General features: G+C 44.5%; 1 protein-coding gene across 2 annotated transcripts in view; it reads left to right on the plus strand.

Moving 5' to 3' along the window:
- Positions 1–23166, plus strand: part of LAT2 (linker for activation of T cells family member 2) — a 244489-nt gene that overhangs the window by 137534 nt on the left and 83789 nt on the right. For both annotated transcript variants that reach the window (XM_085649777.1, XM_085649778.1), the window contains exon 4: positions 4413–4456. In XM_085649777.1, coding sequence (XP_085505903.1) covers positions 4413–4456 — 44 coding nt within the window. The remainder of the gene's footprint in view (positions 1–4412; positions 4457–23166) is intronic.

Consider the following 23166-nt stretch of genomic DNA (forward strand, 5'->3'; position numbering starts at 1 on the left):
AAGTATGCGCAATGGTACTTGTGTGGTGCAAATATAACCAGAAGGCCATGCTGGCAGGAGCCCCAGGAATGATGCAATCAATATGGAGGGGAAGTAAGAGGTGGGCTCTAGTGTGCTGAGGTTGAATGGGAGCAATAGAGTACCCCCACTCTAATTATGCTGTCTGATACTGAGTGTGTTTATGAGTATTAGTCTAGTGTGTATTTCTTGCTCCTTTATTGTGAGGATATGTAGGTTTTGGAGGGCTCTCTCTCTTTTTGTGTTGCTCTGAGGCCCACTGACTGCTCCCCTGTAGTTGTGGTTTATCATCATGGAAGCTGCTGTTGTCACATTACACCAACCCCTGTGAATATGAAGGGAAGTGCTCTTGCTGTTGTGTGATGCCGAAGTTGGATATGAAAGGCTTTCTTCATGATCTGAAATTGGAAAGTACAGCTGTTGGTTCCATAGACTGCCTGTTAATTTATCAGATTCATGGTGATATTACTGTATTTATTATAATAATCACCTACTTTAGGAGATATTGCTGCAGTATTACTTCACGCTTTCTCACTCCATAAACTTGTAAAAGTTCACTCTTTTGCCTTATTACAACGCAAGGAAGACATGTCAGTCCCATCCAGTCCATACGTGTACACCAGTCTTTCTCTTCAGTGGGTATCTTCTACCAAAGTCCCAATAATATCTTTATTTCCCCAAAAGGGGAAGGAGAAACATGTAGTCAGGACTGTGGCACTCTTGAGTCATGCTCCACGGTGGACTGAATCCAGGAGACTTATACAGGGAGACCCTGATCCTGACTTCTCCCCTTCCTGACCAAATCTGCACTAGGATTGGTGACTTGGGAAGAAAGTCCTTCCCTTTGATCAGCGTGAACAATGATAATCGGGAGACCATATACTCACAGAACCTGGGTATCAATAACAGTATAAGCTACATCGATTCATGAGGAATAAGTCAAGTAACATCATGTAGCCCGAAGTGAGTACGTATAGATTTGTTTATGAATATACAGAAATAGTTTACATTTTGTAGTGCTTCCAATAACACAATTGACACATCCATCTTCAAGAAAAAACTGAAAACTTAGATTTTCACAGTTCCAGATAGTCTGGCCCTATCTCTCATCTGAGTACACATTAGAACCCACACTCCCTGACACCCAGTCTACTCACTCTCAGCGCCAAGATGCTCCATTGGAGTGAAAGTCAGCGCTTTATAAATGTCATCATTCATTCATTCACAGTGCACGGGAAAAGTGATAATCGTGATATGCAGAGGTGTCCATTATAAACAAATATGTTGTAATTAGCTGTTTATTATATTTAGACTATAAGACAATTGTATTAAAATATTTGCCTACAATCTACAAGTCATGTGAAACAGTCGATTCAATGAGAAGTTCTAATATTTTGACTCAATAATTGTAATGTTTATGATGACTTGGATGGCTGGTTCTTCATCAGGACCTTCTTTAAGAGATGCTGCCTCTGAGTCTGAAAGAGGACAAGCAATGTAAGAGAGTCTGTGCCTGTCAATGTGCTTTCTACAAGCAAGAACGGCAGATATGTTGCTTGAATCAACCACAGTGTAGCGGGAAACTAGTTTGGAGCGAGTTAAAAAGTGTCCAAGGTGCATTAAATCATAATGGTGGCCGGATGGATCCCACTTATGCACCACAAATAATGACCGGTCCAGGGTTGCAATGGAAAGCCTCGGTTGCTGCAAATTATCAGCAAACAGCAGAGATTAATGACTGGACCACAAGTGAATACAGTTCACCAATCAGTGGAGATAAGAGGACTGGTGTGGGTGTCTCAGGATTGCCGACCAGTAAAGGACTTGAGTAGTGGTGTATCCAGGCACCCGGTGCAGTCAGGAGGTGTTTATTCCCCCGGTTTCCATGGAAAGGCTCCCCGTTCGCTTGGGGCATTCTCTTGAACCTCAGATGTTGGACACAGACTGCTTGTCTCTGAGTGAATACACTGACTATAAGAGTGCCTAGACAGATCAATGACTGGATGGTGCCGTCTCTGACTCCCATGTCTCCTCCGCGGTTCTGCATGGAGGCTGATGAATTGGATCCCGACCCTTATCCTGGGAGTTTGATTCCTGAAATTCTTTGTCATGTTTTACCATCTGTGTTAGAGCCATTTCAGCTTATTAGTTCTATGACACCATCCCATCTCAGCATGGCTGTGATTACTTCCTGTGATATCTCCTCCCATCTTTGGACTATTTCCTATTGAAGGAGCTCTTGCATGTGATTTAGTGCATTGTTACGTCACTGCATGTTGGTTGCTCGTCATGGATGCTCTTGGTGCTTCTTTTCCCTCTTACGTCTGCGGTTCCTGGTGCCTGTCTTGGTCTGGTTGCCTGAACTTCCAGAGGCTTTTTCTGCTCTCAATTTTTCCTCTGGATACTGGGGTTTTCTCCAGTCTGCATTGTATTTCTGTTGTGTTCCTGCTTCAGTATTACACATCTTTCTTGAGTAAGGAGGAAGAGAAGAGCGGTAGCCCATTTTGGAGGACCAAGATAAGAAATACATCTATAAATTCACAAAGACTAGCCATTGACGGACAGAGTCACACCTCCAGCCCACCGCCTTACCACTCTACCACTTGTGGCACAACTGAGAGGGCCTATTGTTGCAAACGGATGCCATTTGGGCTTTACAGGTATGACAGATGTAGCATATTTCCAAGACGACATTTTGGTGTGTGCTGTGGGTAGGGAGTACCACGAGAGACTGAATAAGGTGCTGGATATATTAAAGGGAGCTGGGTATTTTCTGAAGAGAGGAAAGTGCAGATTTGCTAGAGATGGAGTGAACTCTCTTGGACAGTATTTTGCCGGTAAACCATCTCCCTTGCGTAACCTCACAAAGAAGAACGTGAGGAATGCATCGAGTGAAGAACGCATTTCCACTGAGAAAAACACAAATAGAGGGTGCTAGGCATCTGAAGCCATTTCACACACATGACAACAGAATCCTTATGACATATGCAAGTTGACAGGGCTAGGGGGCAGCCTTCACACAGAAGAGAGAAGATGGTGCTAGTGATGTGGAGGGGTGTGCAGTATTTCCGAATGCATGTGTGGGGCTTGGAATTTATGTTGACTACTGATCACAAACCACTGGTAAATTTGTTTAGCATGAAAAGCAGGAGTAGGGCATTTTCACCAACCAGAAGGTGGTGGTATAAGCTTCAGGAGTGCCATTATCACCTGGAATATGTACTTGGGATCATGAGCTTTGACACTGAGTTTCTGTCGCATGTGCTGCTAAGTGACATTGATGTGATGGAGAAGATGGAGGATGAGGTTGACAAAGTAGCTGTGCATGGTGAACCAAAATGGCACGGTGTTGACTGGCGCCTTGAATGAAGTTGAAGGAAACAAATGCATCAAAGAAAACAAGGTGACGGGAGGGAGGAAAACAACACCATATCTTAGTAGCTAGCGCTGTTCTGCTCTCTCCCTTTCACACAATACAACGTGGCAACTTTAGTTGCTGAGTGGCATTGCATGAACGTTTCTTAAATCTGGGCCAATGAGACTGAAAACCTCACTCGCACAAAATCAGTCATTCACAGGCTCAGCAACATACATAGAGAACTCAGAGCTTGTCAATCAACCTTCTCAAACCAATCTCTCTTTTTCAAAAAAATGTTTGAAGCATCTTTTTCGTATCCTCCCAAACTGACTGATGCTTCTGTGCTTTACAGTGTAATATGTGCTACATTCTGAGTTACTTTGTGCATTAAACTCCACACTCCCTGTAAAGCACAGTACTTTCCTGGTGGAGTAGTACTATAGAAAAGCACGCAATAACATAAAATATAAAAAATCAGGGTTTTATGAGCTTGGATACCCTGACCGTTGAACCTAAAAGAGCCTGCTAAGCACGCGCTAATTTAAATTCCTCAAGTGCGCTCAGCTGAAAGTAGAATTAAGTCTCATAGAATGTCTTTGCAGTCATTGAAATGGTCCCTACATTGAATTCTGCATACAACGGGAAACGATTGCAGCTGAGCCACAACTGGGGCAGCTGGTGGTTTTCAGTCACTCTAGCCAAAAGCGCTATCATTACTTGAACACACTTCTGACAATACCGCAGGTATCTAGGAAACCTCTGGGAGAACTCTTTGTAATGATCAAGGCTAGACAAGCCAAAGGCGGTGACCACTGGGCACGTAGACTCTGGGAGTAGGGGACAAAACCTCTAGGAAGTATTAATCCAAACATGCCAAAAGCTATCGATGATTAGAGTTTACTGTAAGCAACCCGCAGTACAGAAACGTTCTAGGCTAAATTTATAACCATTTTAAATTGTTTTGTTATAATAAAGATTCACATTGTGTTCTGTTTTTATGTGTGTTTTGTTTACCCAAATACTTGTATATTTCCAGGAATACAAATGACCCAGGATTCCAGATTGTGCGCTCATTCACAAGTAAGTATTCATGCATGTTTTTTAATATAAAATTGGCAATATTTGATTTTTGTACAAAGCTAATAATTTATTTTTTACATGACACGTGAAATGGATAAAGTGTGCATTACAATGGATGGTTTTTCTGTCCTCTGGCTAAATCCCATAACAATTGCTCACTGATTCATTCACCCATATACGAGGTCGCTCTTCTAAGAAGAATTTAAGATTTTCATCAATGACATTTTTTTTTGTGAGTAATAACTCTTCAACATACATTCACTGCTGTTGTTACAGAAAATATGTTTCACTCCATTACAATGAACACAAATAGATGCATGTCACTTCTATTTGGTGTACTGAAATCCAAACATGCAAGGCCTGTATTGCATTATATTGTAACTGTATTTATATGGCTCTTACTACCGCTGATGAGGTGTGGAAACGCTTTATGCCAGGCACCAGGCTGCTCCACAACCATTAGTGGTTAATCTAGTGGATATTGCTTGTTCTTGCTGATAATGATTGAGATTAGGCCGGAAACCCTTCCATGCTTTTTCTTTAGTATCTTTTAAATGAATTAAATTTGAGTTAGGAGTTATCATCTGTGGTGTATATGTGAGTTCATGCAGATGGTTGGTGGGATTAGTAGGTGAGCTAGATTAGATTAGGTATTGTAAAGTGCAGGAATATATCCTGTAGGTATTTCTGTATTTCCATGTTTCGCTTGAGAGGGGTAGTGTGTTTCCTGTGAGTAGTACATTATTCCATTTGGTTATGATTGGGGAAGTCTTGCTGAATTTGTTTGAGTTTAACATTTTAGAGATTTTAGATGCAAGGTGACCAGACTTGTTTTGTTTGTTTAGAAGAGTGGGCAAATCAGGTTGTTTCACCTTCCCCAATTTGGAGTTAAATTATAGAAAGTTGAAGAATTCGGAATTAGGAAAGTACTATTTCACCAGTTCACTGACACAATATTGGAACCATAAATATCATGCTGATCGATCACAAAAAGATAGTTTTTCTATACATAGAATGGTAAGTACAAAAATATCGGGAAAAAATATTGTTTTACACTAATATCGAAAATACATACAATAATCTTATTTTTTTTACTTAATATGTAGTTTAAATAAGTAAAACTTAAATATTCTAACATATAACATTAATATAATGTAAATTAAATGTTTAAATAATATTTAAAAAGATATAAATATTTACTAATTTAAACAAACACATATATCTAAGTGTGTATTTTTATATACACATATATATGGTAAAACTATTAAAAAATATATTAGTTTTAACTTATATCATAATTTGATAATTGTTTTTAAATTTACCAGTATAATTATATATATATATATATATATATATATATATATATATATATATATATATATATATATATATATATACTTACATACACTTAAATAAATAGTACAACAACTAAACTGCAAAAAAGTAAAATATTTCCAATTTAATTATACATAAAAAGTAAACAATATCTAAAAATATTTTTACTAAAAGGATCTTTAAAATTACATACATTTATATATATATATATATGTATATATATATATAAGAAATATAACATTAAATACACAAACACATAATAATAATGTATATTTAAACATTATTAATAAAAAATTAAACTATATAAATAATAAATATGCTATTCCCACTCCAATTTATACAACAGTAGAGAAAGCATTAAACTCACGAGGGGTAAAATGTACTATTCCTGCTCCAATCTGTGCAACAGTAGGGAAAGCGTTGGACTCAGGAGGGTTATAATTTACTATTCGCACTCCAGTCTGCGCAACAGTAGGGAAAGCGTTGGACTCATGAGGGGTAACATTTACTATTCCCATTCCAGTCGGTGCAACAGCAGAGAGAGAGAGAGAGAGTAGCTCACTTCAAACAAATAACATATTTTAACAGCTCTATTAAATAGATACATGTTAACAAAAATTAAACACATTTAATAAGTATTACAGTTTTTAATCATTATTATCAATTAAACAGATACTATTAATTTAATTGAAACACCACACTATATTCTCACAAGCATAACAGTCAACAATTAAAATGTAATTGAAAGTAAAAAGCATACACAAATAACATATTACGTAATAAATAGCACCATTTCTAATAAATAAATAAATAATTTTACATTTATTATTAATTAACTTCTCACCCTATACCTCTACAAACTAAGCAACACACACCTAAAATATAACTTAACAAATATGATAATTTCACAATTTACATAATTATCAATTAAATAATTACTAACAGACTAATAATTAATTATCAATAAATAATTTCATAGTTAACTTCCTACCCTTTACCTCTAAAAACCCAACAACCCACACCTAAAATGTATCTTAAAAATTATAATAATTACACAAATTGCATAATTATCAAATAAACAGTAATAATTAATTAAGTAATCAATTATATTTAATTAACTTCCCACCCTTTACTCCTAAAAACCCCACATCCCACCCCAAAAATATAAATTACAAATGAAAATAATTTCACAATATACATATTTAATTGTTAATTACATAATTAACAATAATTATTAATTAATTATAATGAATTTACTTCCCACCCTGTACCCCTACAAACCCCAAAACCCGCACCTAAAATATAACTTCTTTTTTTTTTTGAAAATTCTTTTTATTGGCATTTTAGAATATAATCATACATACATCACGTTCCATGGAAAGGAGTATGTTACATGTGTAGAAACCGAGACCAACATCAATGTAGAAAGTATGTCTATGTCTTGTTCCGTGTGGAAGTGGTCTATATTGTAGCAGATCATTGCCTATTTAGAAAACTGGGGAGGAGAACCAAACTGGGGAGTGCCATGAAGTTCTGAGTGACAAGGCCTACACTATGTCCAGAGTCCGCCATTGCCCATTCGGCTGTATAGTTGCCTCCTATCTAGGGGGGAATGGGCGACCTAAAATATAACTTAATTAATAAATCAATAACACAATTTACATAATTATCAATTAATTAATTAATATTAATTTAAAATGAATTATTAATGAATTATAATTAGTTTACTTCCTACCCTGCACACCTACAAACCCCACATACCGTTTCGACACTAAAAATTACAATTTAAAATTACATTTAATTTAAAAACAACTTAAAATGTACAAACTATATTTAAAAACATTAACAATACTTATACAATTTATAATATATTCAATTAAAACATATACTAAAATACATAAAGATAATTAAAAAAGGATACTCTTTACAACAATATTTATGTAAATGATATTAACAACACAGTTATTTTTGTAAACAATATTTACAAGATAGATATTTTTAACATTGATATTACTTACCTTAGAAAATCGATATCATTGTCAACGATATTCCTGCATCATTATATTTGTGTATCACAATATTACAAATTCGATATTTGTGTGCCTCAATATTTTTTACTCGATATTTTGTCCGAATACCATTTCACCTGCAGTTCTGTGAGGAAGAGTAGGCTCCCTAAGTCCTTTTGATCTTTAGGGAAGGAGATCCCTTTCTGTATCCAGGCACACCAGTAGATAGTTTTATAATTGATCCTGATTTCTCTGTTTAACACTACTGGCAGGTTTTATTTTAGTGATGGGTAGAAATTGGAGAAGAGCAAAGGCCATGTCTAATAAGACCTTTTTCGAATAGGGTGGTGTGAATTACTTTACTGTGAAAGGTTTGAGAATGTGCAATGGATATGGTATGTCTCTTTCAATTTCTAGCTAGGTGGAGGATTAATGTAATGCAAAGCATGAAACATAATGCGCCTTGTTGCAATAAAAACAGTGATTGGAAGTTGAGCCAATTTTGTAATCAACAGCACTGCAACGGATAGTCCCAACACAGTTTTTTCAGTGTAACTCTGCTTTCCACAAGAACAGAGAGCACAGCTTGTCAATAGTGTCAAAGAAAGGGGTTGAGAGTCCAATTGGCATCATACTGGTGATCCAGCGGGTTACCAGCCTGTGTTACTCATACACCATATACTCACCTAGGCCCATAAACATTCATACAATAAGCTAGTAGTACCGCTGGGGTCAATTTTGATTTCCCTGCGAGATTGTTTACCTTTACCAAATTCTTACCAACTCGATCTCCTTGATAATAAATGTCCTCTGGTCAATTAATCCAGTTGCTGAATTATATTAAGTAGTAAATTACATTAAAGAGTTATTCTCCAAATAACCACAGACTCAAAGAGTTTTAAGAGTTTTATCTAATCAAATAATTTTGTGAGTCAAAGATCCAATACATGTTACACCGTTTCCTCCAGGAAGAAATCAAGTCAGGTCCAATATTAGTCACTATTTAAAATATCATTATGACAGTACCTGAAGAGGGAGAAAACAAAGAGCAGTACAAGGACATACTACACAGAATTATAGTTACCTAGCATAGTGTGAGGACCAAACCCCTGGCTTAGGAGTCAGGTGAAGTTCTCCAGAACTGGTCGGGAGATGAAGAGATGAAGGTTCAAGACATGTTCAGGACCGGGAAAGTGACCTCTTCTAAGTGCAACGTCTGCATCGCACCCCTCTCTGGCACTACTCTCCTCGATATTTCTTCCACGACTCCCGTTCTAGATGATTGGCTTTTTCGATCAGTGTCTTGGTCTCTCGAGCAGGGTCTCTGGCATCTGTAGTCGACGTAGGGTCTGTGGCTGCGACCGTCTCTCTGCCTCTTACGACTCCTAACTAACTAAAACTACCTTAGTTATACTATTCTACGTGTATGTACCACACCCAAATGTTTCAATATCATGAAAACCCCTACTTCTGATTGGGTATGGCAAGGGGAAGAGGTCATCACACCATACTGAATGTAATAATTTACTTTAGGTTCATTTTTCAATGTCCCCCCCCCCCCTTAATTCACTTTCCCAAGCTTTATTCCCACCCGGATTTCACATTATGATGATCAATACATTGTATATAATTTGTTCAATTTTGCTTCCTTTGTCCGGGTCGATGGGTTAGGTTCCCAAGAGATTCTTGCCAGTTCGACCTTGGCTGAGTTTCAACTTTGTTATCACAGTCCCGGGCAGGTTTGGGTGCGCGTGCGCATAGATCAGGTGGGGTAGGGATTTCAGTCACCCTTCGAGGCCCATATATGATCTAATAATAAAGTCAGAAAAAGACATGTTAGAATACGAAATAAAATGAATTCACTGTATACCACTTATCTCTACTCTATCCCCATTTACTTATATAAATCTTTCGTATTAGCATTTAGTAGAACTTATAAGGTTTAGTTTAAGCAAAGCATGCGCATTAACATGTGAGTTTCAAGCGGCCATTTTAGAAGCTATTGCGCAGTTGCAAAGTTTTCCCTCCAAGCATAGAAAACGTCCTACTATGTAGATGCAGTAGACGCATGCGCAGTGAAATCCCGCGTTTTTGGGTGCCATTTTTAGGACACTCGGGTTACTTGTTAGTAATACACATAGGAAAGCTTCCCCTAAATACAGTATAATGTGTGTAATGTGATATTAGTATTTACAAAACAGGTTGATTATAGTGTTACACGTTATTTGAGAGGATTGTGTCCCAGTAAGTCTCTTTTATTACGAAATCTTGCTCCATCACTGGATAAGAAATTTTACTGTTACTTTTTCTATTATTTTGGATTCAGTGTGCGTTACTGAGTCATTTAGGTCATTTGAAATCTATATGCCGAAATATTTGATGTATTTCGTATACAACTGAAGGCCTTGGTGTTTCAGTAAATCTGAGATACGTGCGATATTAAGAGGGTGAACCTCCATTTTCTCTTTGTTGAGACAATACGCCTCAAAGAGCCGCAATCCCCGTGTTCTAGGTGGAGCCCCCTGTCCGTGACAGTGAAGTGATGAATTTGGAACTGGTGTGGGCGATGAGTAAAAGACCGAGCTCTCCATTTACCATCCCCTCCTGGAATTACACGCCCACACGTGGCTACCTAAGAACGGGTGCAAGACAGGTGCTCTGACCTCATCCACATGCCCTCACGCGCAAGATGTTCCCCAAATGAAGAAGCTAAATACCAGGACCCTTGAACACACATGCTCTCCTTTCCACAAGAATTGGTGCAAGACAGGCGCTCTGACCTATTCGGGATGCCCTCACGCACCAAATTAAGACGCTAGATACTCGGAATCTTAGAGCACACATGCGCTCCTTTCTACAAATTTGCGTTGCTCACACCATTCTGTCCTGAAGATGATCTCAAGTATGTGAGATTGAAACGCCTTTGACTTCTTAAAAAAACTCCATTACTGTACTCAATTGATTTAGGAGTTTTACTGTTTTTCTCAATGCGATGTAATTTTAAAAGCCACCACCACTTCCCCCACTTCACGCACTTTCACATTATGTGTGAGCACTGGGTCTGTCACTCACGTATATGATACTCTATTTATGATGATAATAAATGAGTTGTCATTGAAAACCTTGTGTCCTAACATATATTAAGAATAACAGTCCTTTGGGACTCTTTTTGCATTGTCTCCACTTTTTGATTAACACTTTAATCGAATGATTAGTAGCCCAGGCTACCGGAGGACCTTTTTTGGCCCCTACTAGACCTCTGTTCTATCTCAATGACCCCCGGTCTTACCTCTGGGGTACCCTTGTTCCTAAACACCCACTGGAGGAAGAGGCTGTGTAACCTGAGGGATAGCTCTGCTGTGAGACTGTAAGACTGGAGGAAGAGGCTGTGTAACCTGAGAGATAGCTGTGCTGTGGGAGCCTGTAAAAATGGAGGAAGAGGCTGTGTAACCTGAGGGATAGCTTTGCTGTGTGCAGCTGTAGGACTGGAGAGGTAGCTAGGCCAGGAGCATGCCTGCTCCACTGGAGGAAGAGGCTATGTAACCTGAGAGATAGTTCTGCTGTGAGACCGTAAGACTGGAGGAAGAAGCTGTGTAACCTGAGAGATAGCTCTGCTGTGGGAAGCTGTAAGACTGGAGGAAGAGGCTGTGTAACCTGAGAGATAGCTGTGCAGTGGGAGCCTGTAAGACTGGAGGAAGAGGCTGTGTAACGTGAGGGACAGCTCTGCTGTGTGCAGCTGTAGGACTGGAGAGGCAGCTAGGCCAGGAGCATGCCTGCTCCACTGGAGGAAGAGGCTGTGTAACCTGAGAGATAGCTCTGCTGTGAAACTGAGGCAGGAGAGGGGACAGGGCCAAGAGCATGCCTGCTCCACTGGATGAAATGAGGACGAGTAACCTGAGAGATAGCTGTGCTATGGGAGCCTGCAAGACTGGAGGAAAGAGGCTGAGTAACGTAAGAGATTACTGTGCTGTGGGACCTTGTAAAACTGGAGGAAGAGGCTGTGTAACCTGAGGGATAGCTGTGCTGCGGGAACTTGTAAGAGTGGAGGAAGAGGCTGTGTAACCTGAGGGATAGCTGTGCTGCGGGAGCTTGTAAGACTGGAGGAAGAGGCTGTGTAACCTGAAAGATAGCTGTGCTGTGGGAGCTTGTAAGAGTGGAGGAAGAGGCTGTGTAACCTGAGGGATAGCTGTGCTGCGGAAGCTTGTAAGACTGGAGGAAGAGGCTGTGTAACCTGAGAGATAGCTGTGCTGCGGGAGCTTGTAAGACTGGAGGAAGAGGCTGAGTAACCTGAGGGATAGCTGGGCTGCGGGAGCTTTAAGAGTGGAGGAAGAGGCTGTGTAACCTGAGGGATAGCTGTGCTGCGGGAGCTTGTAAGACTGGAGGAAGAGGCTGTGTAACCTGAGGGAGAGCTGTGCTGCGGGAGCTTGTAAGACTGGAGGAAGAGGCTGAGTAACCTGAGGGATAGCTGGGCTGCGGGAGCTTTAAGAGTGGAGGAAGAGGCTGTGTAACCTGAGGGATAGCTGTGCTGTGGGAGCTTGTAAGTTGTAAGAGTGGAGGAAGAGGCTGTGTAACCAGGTGGCAGGTACCACAGGCCCTTAGGAACAGACTTGAACCTGTGCCCCAGCTCATCCACCTCGTTGTGGGCATCTGGCGGCAAAACCGATCAGCTCTGCATTGATGCTTTGGGCATTGGGTGGTTATTGGTTGTGGATTAACCCTGGAATGGATTGTGAGTACCCCTGCACAGGTCTCCGTAGGCTACAAGATCACACAGTGAATCATCGATCCGCCCCTACCCCGCCCGAGACTGAGCTTATCCGCTACAGCACGAGTGACCTCTGCTCCCCTTTCCCCCACTGAATCACCACAGGAGCCTGGAGTCAGCGCTGCTTACAACTTCAGAGGGAGGAAAACAAGCTCCTCGGAGGGGGAGGAGTGAGAGGCAGAAGGAAGAGGTGGGGGCTATGGAGGAGGGGGGCAGATAATGACAATGATTGCTTCAGAGGGAGGGTTGCCAACCCCAGGAATGTGAAAACAGGGACGAGGTGGCCTTTCTCCCCTGGAAGAGGTACCCGCCTCCGAGGCTGCAGTTGTAATGTTATTTTTTTTTAAATTTGTTTATATTTTTATTTGCAAAGTTTTATATAGCCCTGGCTAGACCCGGAGGTATCAGAGCGCTTTACATGAGGATCAGCGAGTAACAGGGTACATAGTTATATCAGTTGAATCAGCGAGTTACCGGTTACATAGTTACAACAGTTACTTCCATTAGAGGGGACACGACTTTACACACTACAAGGGGGGCGTTGACTTATTACTTCCATGAGAGGGGCACGACCTTACACACTACAAAGGGGGCGTCTTGAATCCAAAAGAACCTTCATGAGGCCCCTCTGTATCTCCTGCTCTGAGAGGCTGTTGCGTGGGATAGGGAGCCGCACAAGCTGCGGCATAACTTATGAAGCCCCGCTGTTTATTATGGTTATCCCCTGCCGCATAGATGTTACTTACTCACTGGTACTCCTTCCAGCCAGAAGGCGCCGCAGTTTGTCGCCACCACAAAAGATGACCCCTTATGAGCACCACAATAGCTTACATCGTTCTTATTGCCACAATTTAAGGCACTGAACCCGCACAACAATCACCATAAATGACGTACACTATTGCCAACACCACAATACCGCAAGCAGTTCTTGTAGCTGCAGTAAGATGCCCTATTATCAGCTACTGAATACCGTGCATCATCTTCATCTGTACAGTGTCTTGCACCTTCATTCGTAACGTCAAGTGCCTTCAGCATCCTAGAGAGCGCCCCTCACTGTCATTGCAAAGCTGTGCCTTCATACCCTCAACACCAAATTATCATTTACACAGAACCATTAACATCACCGCTGCGGTGCCCCACACATTGATCGCTAGAATACCATGCACCATCCCCATCATAATGCCAGAAGCTTTCATCATTTCCACGACGCCATTCACTGCCATGCACTTTTGTTATTGCAGTTTGCCCACCTCGGAAAGCTGCGCGACCCTAAGAGTTTCCCAGGTTTGACCCTAGTGCTTAAAAAACAACTAGTAACTTCACACAAAGACAATTGTGGTGTTATGAAGAAATCGCGCACAATCTGCTGAATTCACAGCTCTGAATCCGCACCCTCTGCCAGTGGTGCCCTTCGCAGCCCGTTCTGTAGTGCGCCTCTCTGGCGCACACACTCGCACGCACATACACCCATGTATACCCCCTTCATCCGTCCGAGTCCTGGGCTCAGATCAGCCTCGCATCCTGTTAATATTCCACAGGGGAGCGTGGCTGGGCGCTTGAGGCTGCCCAGGGCAGAGGAATGCAGTGATGTCAGGCTGCAGGCAGCTCCTTTTCATGCCAGCGCCTAGCAGGCTGGGGGGTGGGCGGAAACCCGGGATGCCAGGGGGGGGAGATGCCACCCTTATCACCGCTCATCTGAAGCGAGACACCGAAATGAAAGAGCCCCACAGACCTGGAGCACGGGCAGTGCCGAGTCCGGGCGCACGCAGACCTCAGACCCGGGGGTTGCTTGGAGGCTAACACCTAAACCCACCTTTTATGTCCGCAAATTTTAAATTAGTGAATGAGGCATCACTTACTAAAATACGGTTAAGAACTTCATATCCCTCCAGAGGGAAGAGAAAACCTCGAATCGCACACTCTCAGTGTTCTGGAACCGGCTTAGCAGGTTCTCGCAGTCTGCCTTGAACACTGGGGTGTTGGTGATCAGGTGCCGTGGCAAATGATAAGTGGAGGTCCCTTTTCTTCTCACGTCTTTACCCACAGCCGGAGGGGGCATAGTCTACCACGAAATAAATAAAACAAGGGGCCAGTTTAAGCCGGAAAGGTGGCGTGCTGTAAATGACTGGAAACATATTGTTTTGCTACATTTTGAAGTGCATGTCAAATTATCGTAACATCTTAGCACAGAGAGAGGCCGGTGCTGCAGTGCAAGAACTGCAAAGAGCACGCGTCACTAGGCCTTTCAGCCACAGCGCCTGTTTCATAAACACAGCACCTCGTCGAGCACTGCCCACACCCTGCTGCCTCGGCAGAAAAACACAGAGTCTGTCGGGATCCCCCTGTCCTCCCTGTGACCCCATGTGCCTCTGCGCTCTGTGCCTGCTTCACAGCTGTCATGAAGACTTCTCTTATATGCTTGTTAAATAAACAAGCAGATAAGAAACGTCTTCACGACAGCCGTGAAGCAGGCAATGGTGTCCGGAGGGGCCGTCCAAAAAACGGACTGGGCGGCAACCAAAAACCCTCCTTTCCAATGGGAAGCCAGCGTTTACCATAAACGCTGACGCTACCCAATGGAAATGAGGGGCGGGGCTTAGAGTCCCTTTTAGAAATGTTTTATACACAATATCTCTCGCAGGCGAGGAGCGAATGCGCGCTACAACGGCAGGCGAGACCTAAACATCGAGCAATACTGGGTTTTTTTGGGACTGCAAATTCAGTTTATTAATGTTCTTGTTATTTACGAGGGGGACTTTGTTGGGTGCGTGTGTTAGTGGCGCGCCTTTTATCAGCACGACGACTGCTTCACAGCCTCCATGCTTCATGTTTCATGTTTCATGAAGCTCAGCGGACGCTGTGTTGCTAAAACAATGCACGCCGCTGCTGCTCCAACTGCCCTGTAAATATTTTTTTTAATCTAAAGATGACCACCACGATGCTTTGCTTCTCCTCTCACAGCCTTCTCTCCCTCCCCCAAAGCCAGTTTCCCCACCCCCTCCTTTTTTAGAGTGCTTTGTTAGCACGTCTGTATAAAGCCAGGCGCTGGCTGTCTGTGCAGCTCATATTTCACTCTGCCTCTCTCCTCCCTGTCATTACCTCCTCGTCCGTCTTCCTCGCCACAGTAATCACAAATGAGCCTTCGGCTCCCACAGAAACTCCAAGTATAATTTTTACAGTCTAGTCTCCCTCTCCCTCCAATATGGCCCCCGACCACACAGCCAGTCCCATAAAGGGACACATAATGCACCAGAACGACCTGTTTTTTCGTTTCTGCACTTCTCTGAGTGCTGTGTTCCTGCTGGTCAGGTAAGTGTGGGGCGGAGGTCCTGCTTTAGCGGACTCGAGAGCCCCGTGTTCGTTTGGGGGGGGAGGCGTGTGTTACTGGTCTCGTTGTGTCCTCCTCTCCTAACGTGCCTCTCCGGTTTCGTCTTCCAGCGGGACCGGCGTGGCAGAGGTCGGGTCGTTTTTGTGTCCCGCCTCGTTGGTATTTGCATGCGCTTCCGTGTCCTGCCTTAGCGGACTTGCGAGGGGTTTATTGCATTTCTGCCGACCGCGCGTCCTGCCTTAGCGGACTTCTGCGGCCGGCGCTTTGTTCTACGCGCTTCCTCCACACGCTGTTTAAACGGACTGAGTGATGTGTGTGCGTTCGTCACGGTCTTCTGGTGGCAATGTTACATACGTTGGGGGCGCGAGCTTCCTGCTCTTTTTCTTTCCATGCTGGGGGCGTGTCCAGTGATTATTTGCACCTGTTGGCCGTTTATAAGGCTGTTTCTTGTGGTTTTGGCTGCTGGGTGATTTTTCCCTTTGCTGTATTTCGTTTGGTGTGTGATGGAGGTTGCTGAGGAGACTGTTGCTCCTGACCTTGGGGCTGTCGCTTCTGGGTCTAGGGAGGCTTTGCCTTCATTATCTGTACTCCAACAGATGATTGATTCCGCTGTGTCCTGTGCCTTGCGTGGCAAGTTGGCTGCGCCTCCTTCTAAAAAGCTCAGGTCAGATCCTGCCTCCCAAGTTGGTTCTGACGCTGAGGAGGATGTGGAGGTTCGTGGTCGCTTTGTGCAGGGTACTGATCTTAAGGACGTACTGGGACACATTCCACCAACTTGATGTTTCCTGATTCGGTTGCTCCGATGGAGGATGATTTTTTTGCACAGTATCAGCGTCCGGATCCTGATACTCTTCCGATGCATTCTTCTGTGGTGAAGGTGTTGGAAAATGAGTGGAAGGATGTTGATAAAGGGGCTTTCACGCGCTACTTGGCGAAACGTTACCCTTTGCTGGACTTTTCTTCCAAGTATCCTTCATCTGTGAAGGTTGATTCTTTGATGGCGGCGATGTCCTCTCAGGGGTCGGTGGTCTCTGAGGATTCCTCCCCGGCGGATCCTGTGGATCGGAAGGTGGATGGGGCTGTGAAGCGCACTTTTTCTGCTGCAAATTTTTCCATCAGGGCTGCCACTTATTCCACTTATGCCATTCAGTCCTTGCTGAAGGATTTTCAGTCCTTAGCTGAACTATTGGACCAGGGCGAGGATGTCTCTTCTACGTTGGCCATGATGGAGCAACAGGTTCGTCTCCTTTCGGACGTCTCCTATGATGCCTTGGGTGCGGCTGCTTCTGCGGCTGGTTCTTCAGTGGCGGCTAGGCGCCAGTTGTGGTTGCGCTCGTGGAAGGCTGATGCTGTCCAGAAATCTTTCTTATGAAGATTCCCTTTACTGTTGTCAAGCTTTTTGGTCTTCCTTTGGAGGATATGGTCAAGAAGACTGCGGAGGATAGGAAACTGCTGGCTCCGGAACAGACTGGTCGTTTCCGTTCTTTTGGTGCTACCCATGCCTTTGGACCTTCTCGTAGGGGCCGTGTTGACCAGCCCTTTCGTGGTAGGGGGCGTGGCCGGGGTGCCCCTTCCACTGATAAGTCCCGGTTCTCCAATGTTCAATCCTCCGCTTCTGCTCCCTCGAAGTCATGAATCTGTGTCCCTGGGGAAGGGTCGGGTTGGGGGACGGCTGCGGTTATTCCTGGAGTCCTGGAGAATGACTGTGTCAGATCGGTGGGTCCTTCAGGTGGTTTCCGAGGGTTTTCGCCTTGGGTTCAGCCAGGTTCCTCCAGACTATTTCAGGTCCACTCCCTGCCCCTGGTTGGCTCACAAGAAGGCAGCGCTTTTGGGCAGTATAGAGGCTCTTCTGGAAAAAGGGGCTGTGATTCGGGTTCCGGAGGCTCAGCTGGGGTTGGGGGTGTACTCCATTTTGTTCCTTGTGTCCAAGCGCACGGGGGATCTGCGGCCTGTCCTGGACCTCAAATGGCTGAATGGGTTCATTCCTCCTCAGACTTTCAAAATGGTGTCTCTAAAATTGATCCTCCCTCTGATCTCTCGGGGGGACTTTCTCGCGTCTATAGATCTCCAGGACGCCTATCTTCATGTGCCAGTACACCCCGCCAGTCAGCGTTTCCTGCGGTTCTGTGTCCTGGGTCGTCACTTCCAGTTTCAGGTATTGCCTTTTGGTCTCTGCTCTGCTCCCAGGGTGTTTACGAAGGTTTTGGCCCCTGTTGTTGGTCATTTGCATGGGGAAGGAATTCAGTTGTTTCCCTACCAGGACGACTTATTGATTTCTGCTTCTTCTCTTTCTAAGGCGGTGGTCCATGTCCAGAGGGTTTGCCAGGTCCTGGAACAACACGGCTTCCTGGTGAATGTGGGGAAGTCATCCCTGGTTCCTGCGCAGGATCTGACTTTCATAGGGGCTCGTTTCAAGACTCTGTTGGGCTCTGTGTTCCTGCCTCCTGCTCGGATGGAGTCCGTTCTGTATGCTGTTCAATCCCTGCTGTTGCGTCCTTCCCAGCCTGCGAGACTTTGGTTGAGGGTTCAGGATCTCATGTCCGCTTCCCTATCTGTGGTTCTTTGGGCTCGCCTTCACATGTACCCCGTGGTTTCCCACATTTTGCGGCATTGGGACCCCTGTTCTCAGGATCTCGATCTCCTGATTCCTATGTCAGTGGGGGTTCGGGTGGCCCTGGAGTGGTGGTTGGACGTGGTGCATCTCTCCCGGGGTTGTCCTTTCCTTGTGGTTCCTTCTCGGGTCCTCACTACAGATGCCAGCCTTATGGGTTGGGGTGCTACTCTGGGGGACTCTTCGGCTCAGGGTCTTTGGGATCCGATTGTGCGGTCCTGTTCGTCCAACTACAGGGAGCTGAAGGCTGTCCAGTTGGGTCTGTTGGCCTTTTTTTGATCTTCTCTTGGGTCATCATGTTCAGGTCCGGGCGGACAATCAGGTGGTCATGGCATATCTCAACCATCAAGGGGGCTGCCCTTCCCTCAGTTCCGTCAGTTTCCTGATTTGTTCTTGGGGGGAGTTGCACCTGGCCTCACTATCGGCTGTTTATCTTCCGGGTCAGGAAAGCATGGTTGCGGACTGCCTGAGCAGGGTCTTTCCGTCCATGGGTTCCTTGTCTCTGATGCCCCAGATGTTCAGGATTTTGCGGAGGAGGTTTGGGTCTCCGATTGTGGACCTGTTTGCTTCCAAATTCAATGCGAAGATCCGTTGCTTTTGCACAATTATGCCGTGTCCGGAAGCATGGAGGGTTGATGCTCTATCCTTCCTGTGGCCGAAGGGCCTCTTGTATGCGTTCCCTCCTGTTGCACTGATCCCAGTTGTGTTGCAGAAGATCAAGAGGGAGGGGTCCCTTGTTCTTCTGATTGTGCCAGGTTGGCGTCGCCGCCCATGGTTTCCTCTCTTGTTGGAGTTGGCAGTGGGCTCGGGGTGGCTGTTGCCCTTCGATCCCTTTCCTCTGATGGGGCCTCCTCTTCCTCTTCCGGTGTTCTGGTCCTTGGGTCTGCGGGCCTGGCTCTTGAGAGGGAATCCCTGATTCAAGGTGGGTGTTCGGCGGTGGTTGCTGATGTTATTCAGCGATCCCGGCGTCCGTCTACTTTGCGTTCCTACGCCAAGCACTGGGACCACTTTGCTGCCTGGTGTGTGCGACACGATCTACCTCTATCTGATTTGGATCCTGCCCGCGTTCTTGACTTTCTGCATGAGGGTTTCGATTTGGGGTTGGCCATTTCTACTCTTCGTGCGCAGTGGGCTGCTATTCGGGCGTTTCATGCTCTTCCGTTGCTTTCTGTGGCGCCATTGGTGTCCAGGCTGTTGAAGTCTCTGGCCTTTCAATGTTCCCGTCCTGTTCTGTCTTCTCCTCCTTGGGATCTTCCCCTGGTTCTGCGTGCGCTGCAGTTGGGTCCTTTTGAGCCTTTGGAGTCGGTTGACCTCAAGTTCTTGACTCTTAAGGTCGTCTTTCTTGTAGCTATTGCTTCTGCCAGGAGGATTGGGGAGTTGGGGGCTTTCCTACGGTCTGCTCCTTTTTTATGTGTTCTAGAGGATCGTGTTGTGTTGCGTCCTTACCCCACTTTTGTTCCTAAGGTGAATTTGTTTTTTCATCGTTCCACGGAGGTTATCCTTCCGGTTCTTTGTCCTGATCCTTCGTCTGTGGATGAGTCTTTGCTTCATCTTCTAGATGTTCGACGCGCCTTGCTGATTTATCTGGATAGGACTTCTTTTTGCAAGGTGGACAATTTATTTGTGAATTTTGGGTTGTCCCGTAGGGGTTTGCGTCCTTCCCTGTCCACCCTCAGTCGTTGTATTAAGGACGTTATTTTGTTGGCTTACCGTTCTTCTTCCTTGGCTCCTTCTCTTCCTGTTCAGGGGCGTTCCACTCGTTCGGTTGCTGTCTCCTGGGCCGCTTTCAAGGTGGTGTCCATGGAGGATATTTGCCGTGCTGCCACTTGGTCTTCCCCTCATACCTTCATGTCGCACTACCGTCTTCGTATTGGGGGGGATGCGTCGGTTGCCTTTGCCTCTTCTGTGCTGGGTTCCGGGGTACCATGAGTTGGAAGTTCCTTATGTGTCTTTCCTGTTTTTTGTAATAAAGTTTTGCATTGCTGCTAACTTTGTTGGTGGACTATGTTCTTACATGAAGCTGATATGCTTTGGTATCGGCTCATTTGTGATTACTGTGGCGAGGAAGACGGACGAGGAGGTAATGCCCCGGTTACTTACCGGTAATCTTCATTACTCCGAGTCCTTGTCTTCCTCGCCAAAGTATAGTTTCCCTTTCCCTCCCACCCTCTTGTTGGCTTCATGTCTGCGGCTTGGTTCTCAGGTCGTTCTGGTGCATTATGTGTCCCTTTATGGGATTGGCTGTGTGGTCGGGGGCCATATTGGAGGGAGAGGGAGACTAGACTGTAAAAATTATACTTGGAGTTTCTGTGGGAGCCGAAGGCTCATTTGTGATTACTGTGGCGAGGAAGACAAGGACTCGGAGTAATGAAGATTACCGGTAAGTAACCGGGGCATTCCTCGCTCACTCTGGCATTCCTGCGATTTTTTCCTCCTTATTCTTTGCTTCATTCCCTTGTCCGTCTCTCTAGTCATTGCCTCCACGCTCTCTCTGCATTTATATGCCCTCTCCCCTCCATCTGCCTGTGTTTCCTTATGTGTCTCCTCGCCTTCTGAAGCCCCTTTCTTTCATTAATATATTATCGGATCCTCTTCCCGTTGTCAGGGAAGTAACACAGGCTCCTGCTTTAATCTCTCAAACGGCACAGTACAAAGTACTGGCAGAGAAGTTTACTAATGCTGCGGCTTTCAGAATGCTGCAAAGGGAGAGGGCTGATGAAAAAGATCAGCTTTCAAAAAAATGCTTTATTTCTGATGTTGCAATCAGAAATAAAGCATTTTTGAAAGCTGGTCTTTTTCATCAGCCCTCTCCATTTGAAGTATTCTGATACAACTGAAAGCCACTGCATTAGTAAACTTCTCTTCCAGCACTCGTGGTGTGGCGACGTCATCACCGACAGTTTTCAAACGCCTCTTTTAGCTTTGGATTTACTGTCTGTGTTTTAGATGGCAGGAAAAGAAAGGCAGTGAGTCACTTTCACGCACTTTGGCGCAGTCACTAACTAAGTCACAACAGTCAGGTGACGGGATAAGCGAGGTACGGAATTCCATTTAACGCGTCATATCTAGTGATGCTTTTTTATGTCCCTGAACTGTGGCATTCCAGTATATATATATTTAGTTGCAGCAGGACTTTCCGGTTTCTGAGCGTGCCACTGACAGGAGAGCTCCCTTTGTCCTTACATAGAAGTGAATGCCTACCGAAGATAGGTTACTCAAGCGTCCTACTGTTGCAGAGAAATGGGCAGTGACCTACAGGAGTCTTTTTTAAATGTCCTCTTATCTGAAATAGCAACATAGAAATATAAAAGCAGAATAAAGCGATCTGTCAACCCAGGGGATTGACTCCTCACACCTGTTGGTACTGAAAACTAACTTCGGGAATTTAGCTTACATATCTTTAATAACACCTTCAGCATAAATGCGAGACCTATTGCATTGTAAATGCTTGTTTCTAATAGTAAGTATCCTGAGGGTGCACATGGTAGGCGTAATTTCTCCTGTGGAATCAGTGGTCGAAGTGGGCGGGCGTGCCCCTACTGCGTGCCCCTACTTCTTTAATTCCAAGGATTCCGTTCCCCAACTTTTTTATTTTGAAAATGCATCATGGGACGCAAGAAATCGCCATCGCCTATAAATAAAGCTCGGTGTTCCTGGCGTTCGTGAAGGGCAGGGCGGCAGAGAAGTAACAAGACTCTGTCTTCTATTCTTGCCCAGAGAAGGGGAAGACAGTGTCCACTTCTGCCGCTTCAGCTGCCCCCCCGCTCTTTCCCTCGTCCCTCTCTTTCTGTCTAGCAGTTCTTCTCTTACTGAAAACTGTGACGTAAAGATGGGGTTCTCACTCTATTTCCTCTCCTTTCTTTTATTTGTGTGAAATGGATCCAAAAAAGAAAAACACTTTTGCAGGAAATTTATTTTTCTGACGGTAATAAAAGGTGAAAAATAGGAAAAATAAGTAAATGAAGTAAGACAGAGCGGTAGCAAACTGGCCAAATTGATTTTATTCACACCCAAACTCATTAGCACCACTTTTACAGAGTTTGCCACTGAAGCGCTATTTTTGTTTTCTTGTCTTTGTTTTCCCTGGGCTTGCAACTAGTGCACCAATCCTGGAGGTACTGCAATGCACAGTCCGGCACTACCCTTTATATGCACGTAATTGCGCGCCCTGGATGGGCTGCTCCTAATTAGACTGCGCAGTGTGTCCTGGGTATTGTAGTGCCAGGGAAAATGCGTTTCCCCAAAGTGCAAGATTATTTTTGCTGACATATTCAAAGCCCGTGCATATAAAAGGTAGTGCCGGACTGTGCTTCGTCTTACCAGCAGCCTTTGAAAAAGAAGAAATTCGAAACGCGTCAGGCAACACTGGTACACGGCTGTGAAAGAGATCGGCGAGATAAAGCTTCCGTACCTAATAAAGAACTTTTGGCTTGGAAGTTCGTGATGGTGTTCGAGTGCTTCCTATGAGGAGGGTACTAGCCTGAGCGTGAACGTAAACTTAAATAATTATGTGTATCCATTGGATGATTAAACTGGGCAGAGAAATGCCAAACAGATACAAAAAATTTAGGGGCATATTATCAAGACAGGCGATAAAATTATCGCCGCTTTAGCGGCAGAAAACTGCCGCTAAAACGGCGATAATGGGCTTGATAATATGCT

The sequence above is a fragment of the Triturus cristatus genome, chromosome 3_2 (genome assembly GCF_964204655.1).
Source record: "Triturus cristatus chromosome 3_2, aTriCri1.1, whole genome shotgun sequence".
Taxonomy (NCBI): domain Eukaryota; kingdom Metazoa; phylum Chordata; class Amphibia; order Caudata; family Salamandridae; genus Triturus; species Triturus cristatus.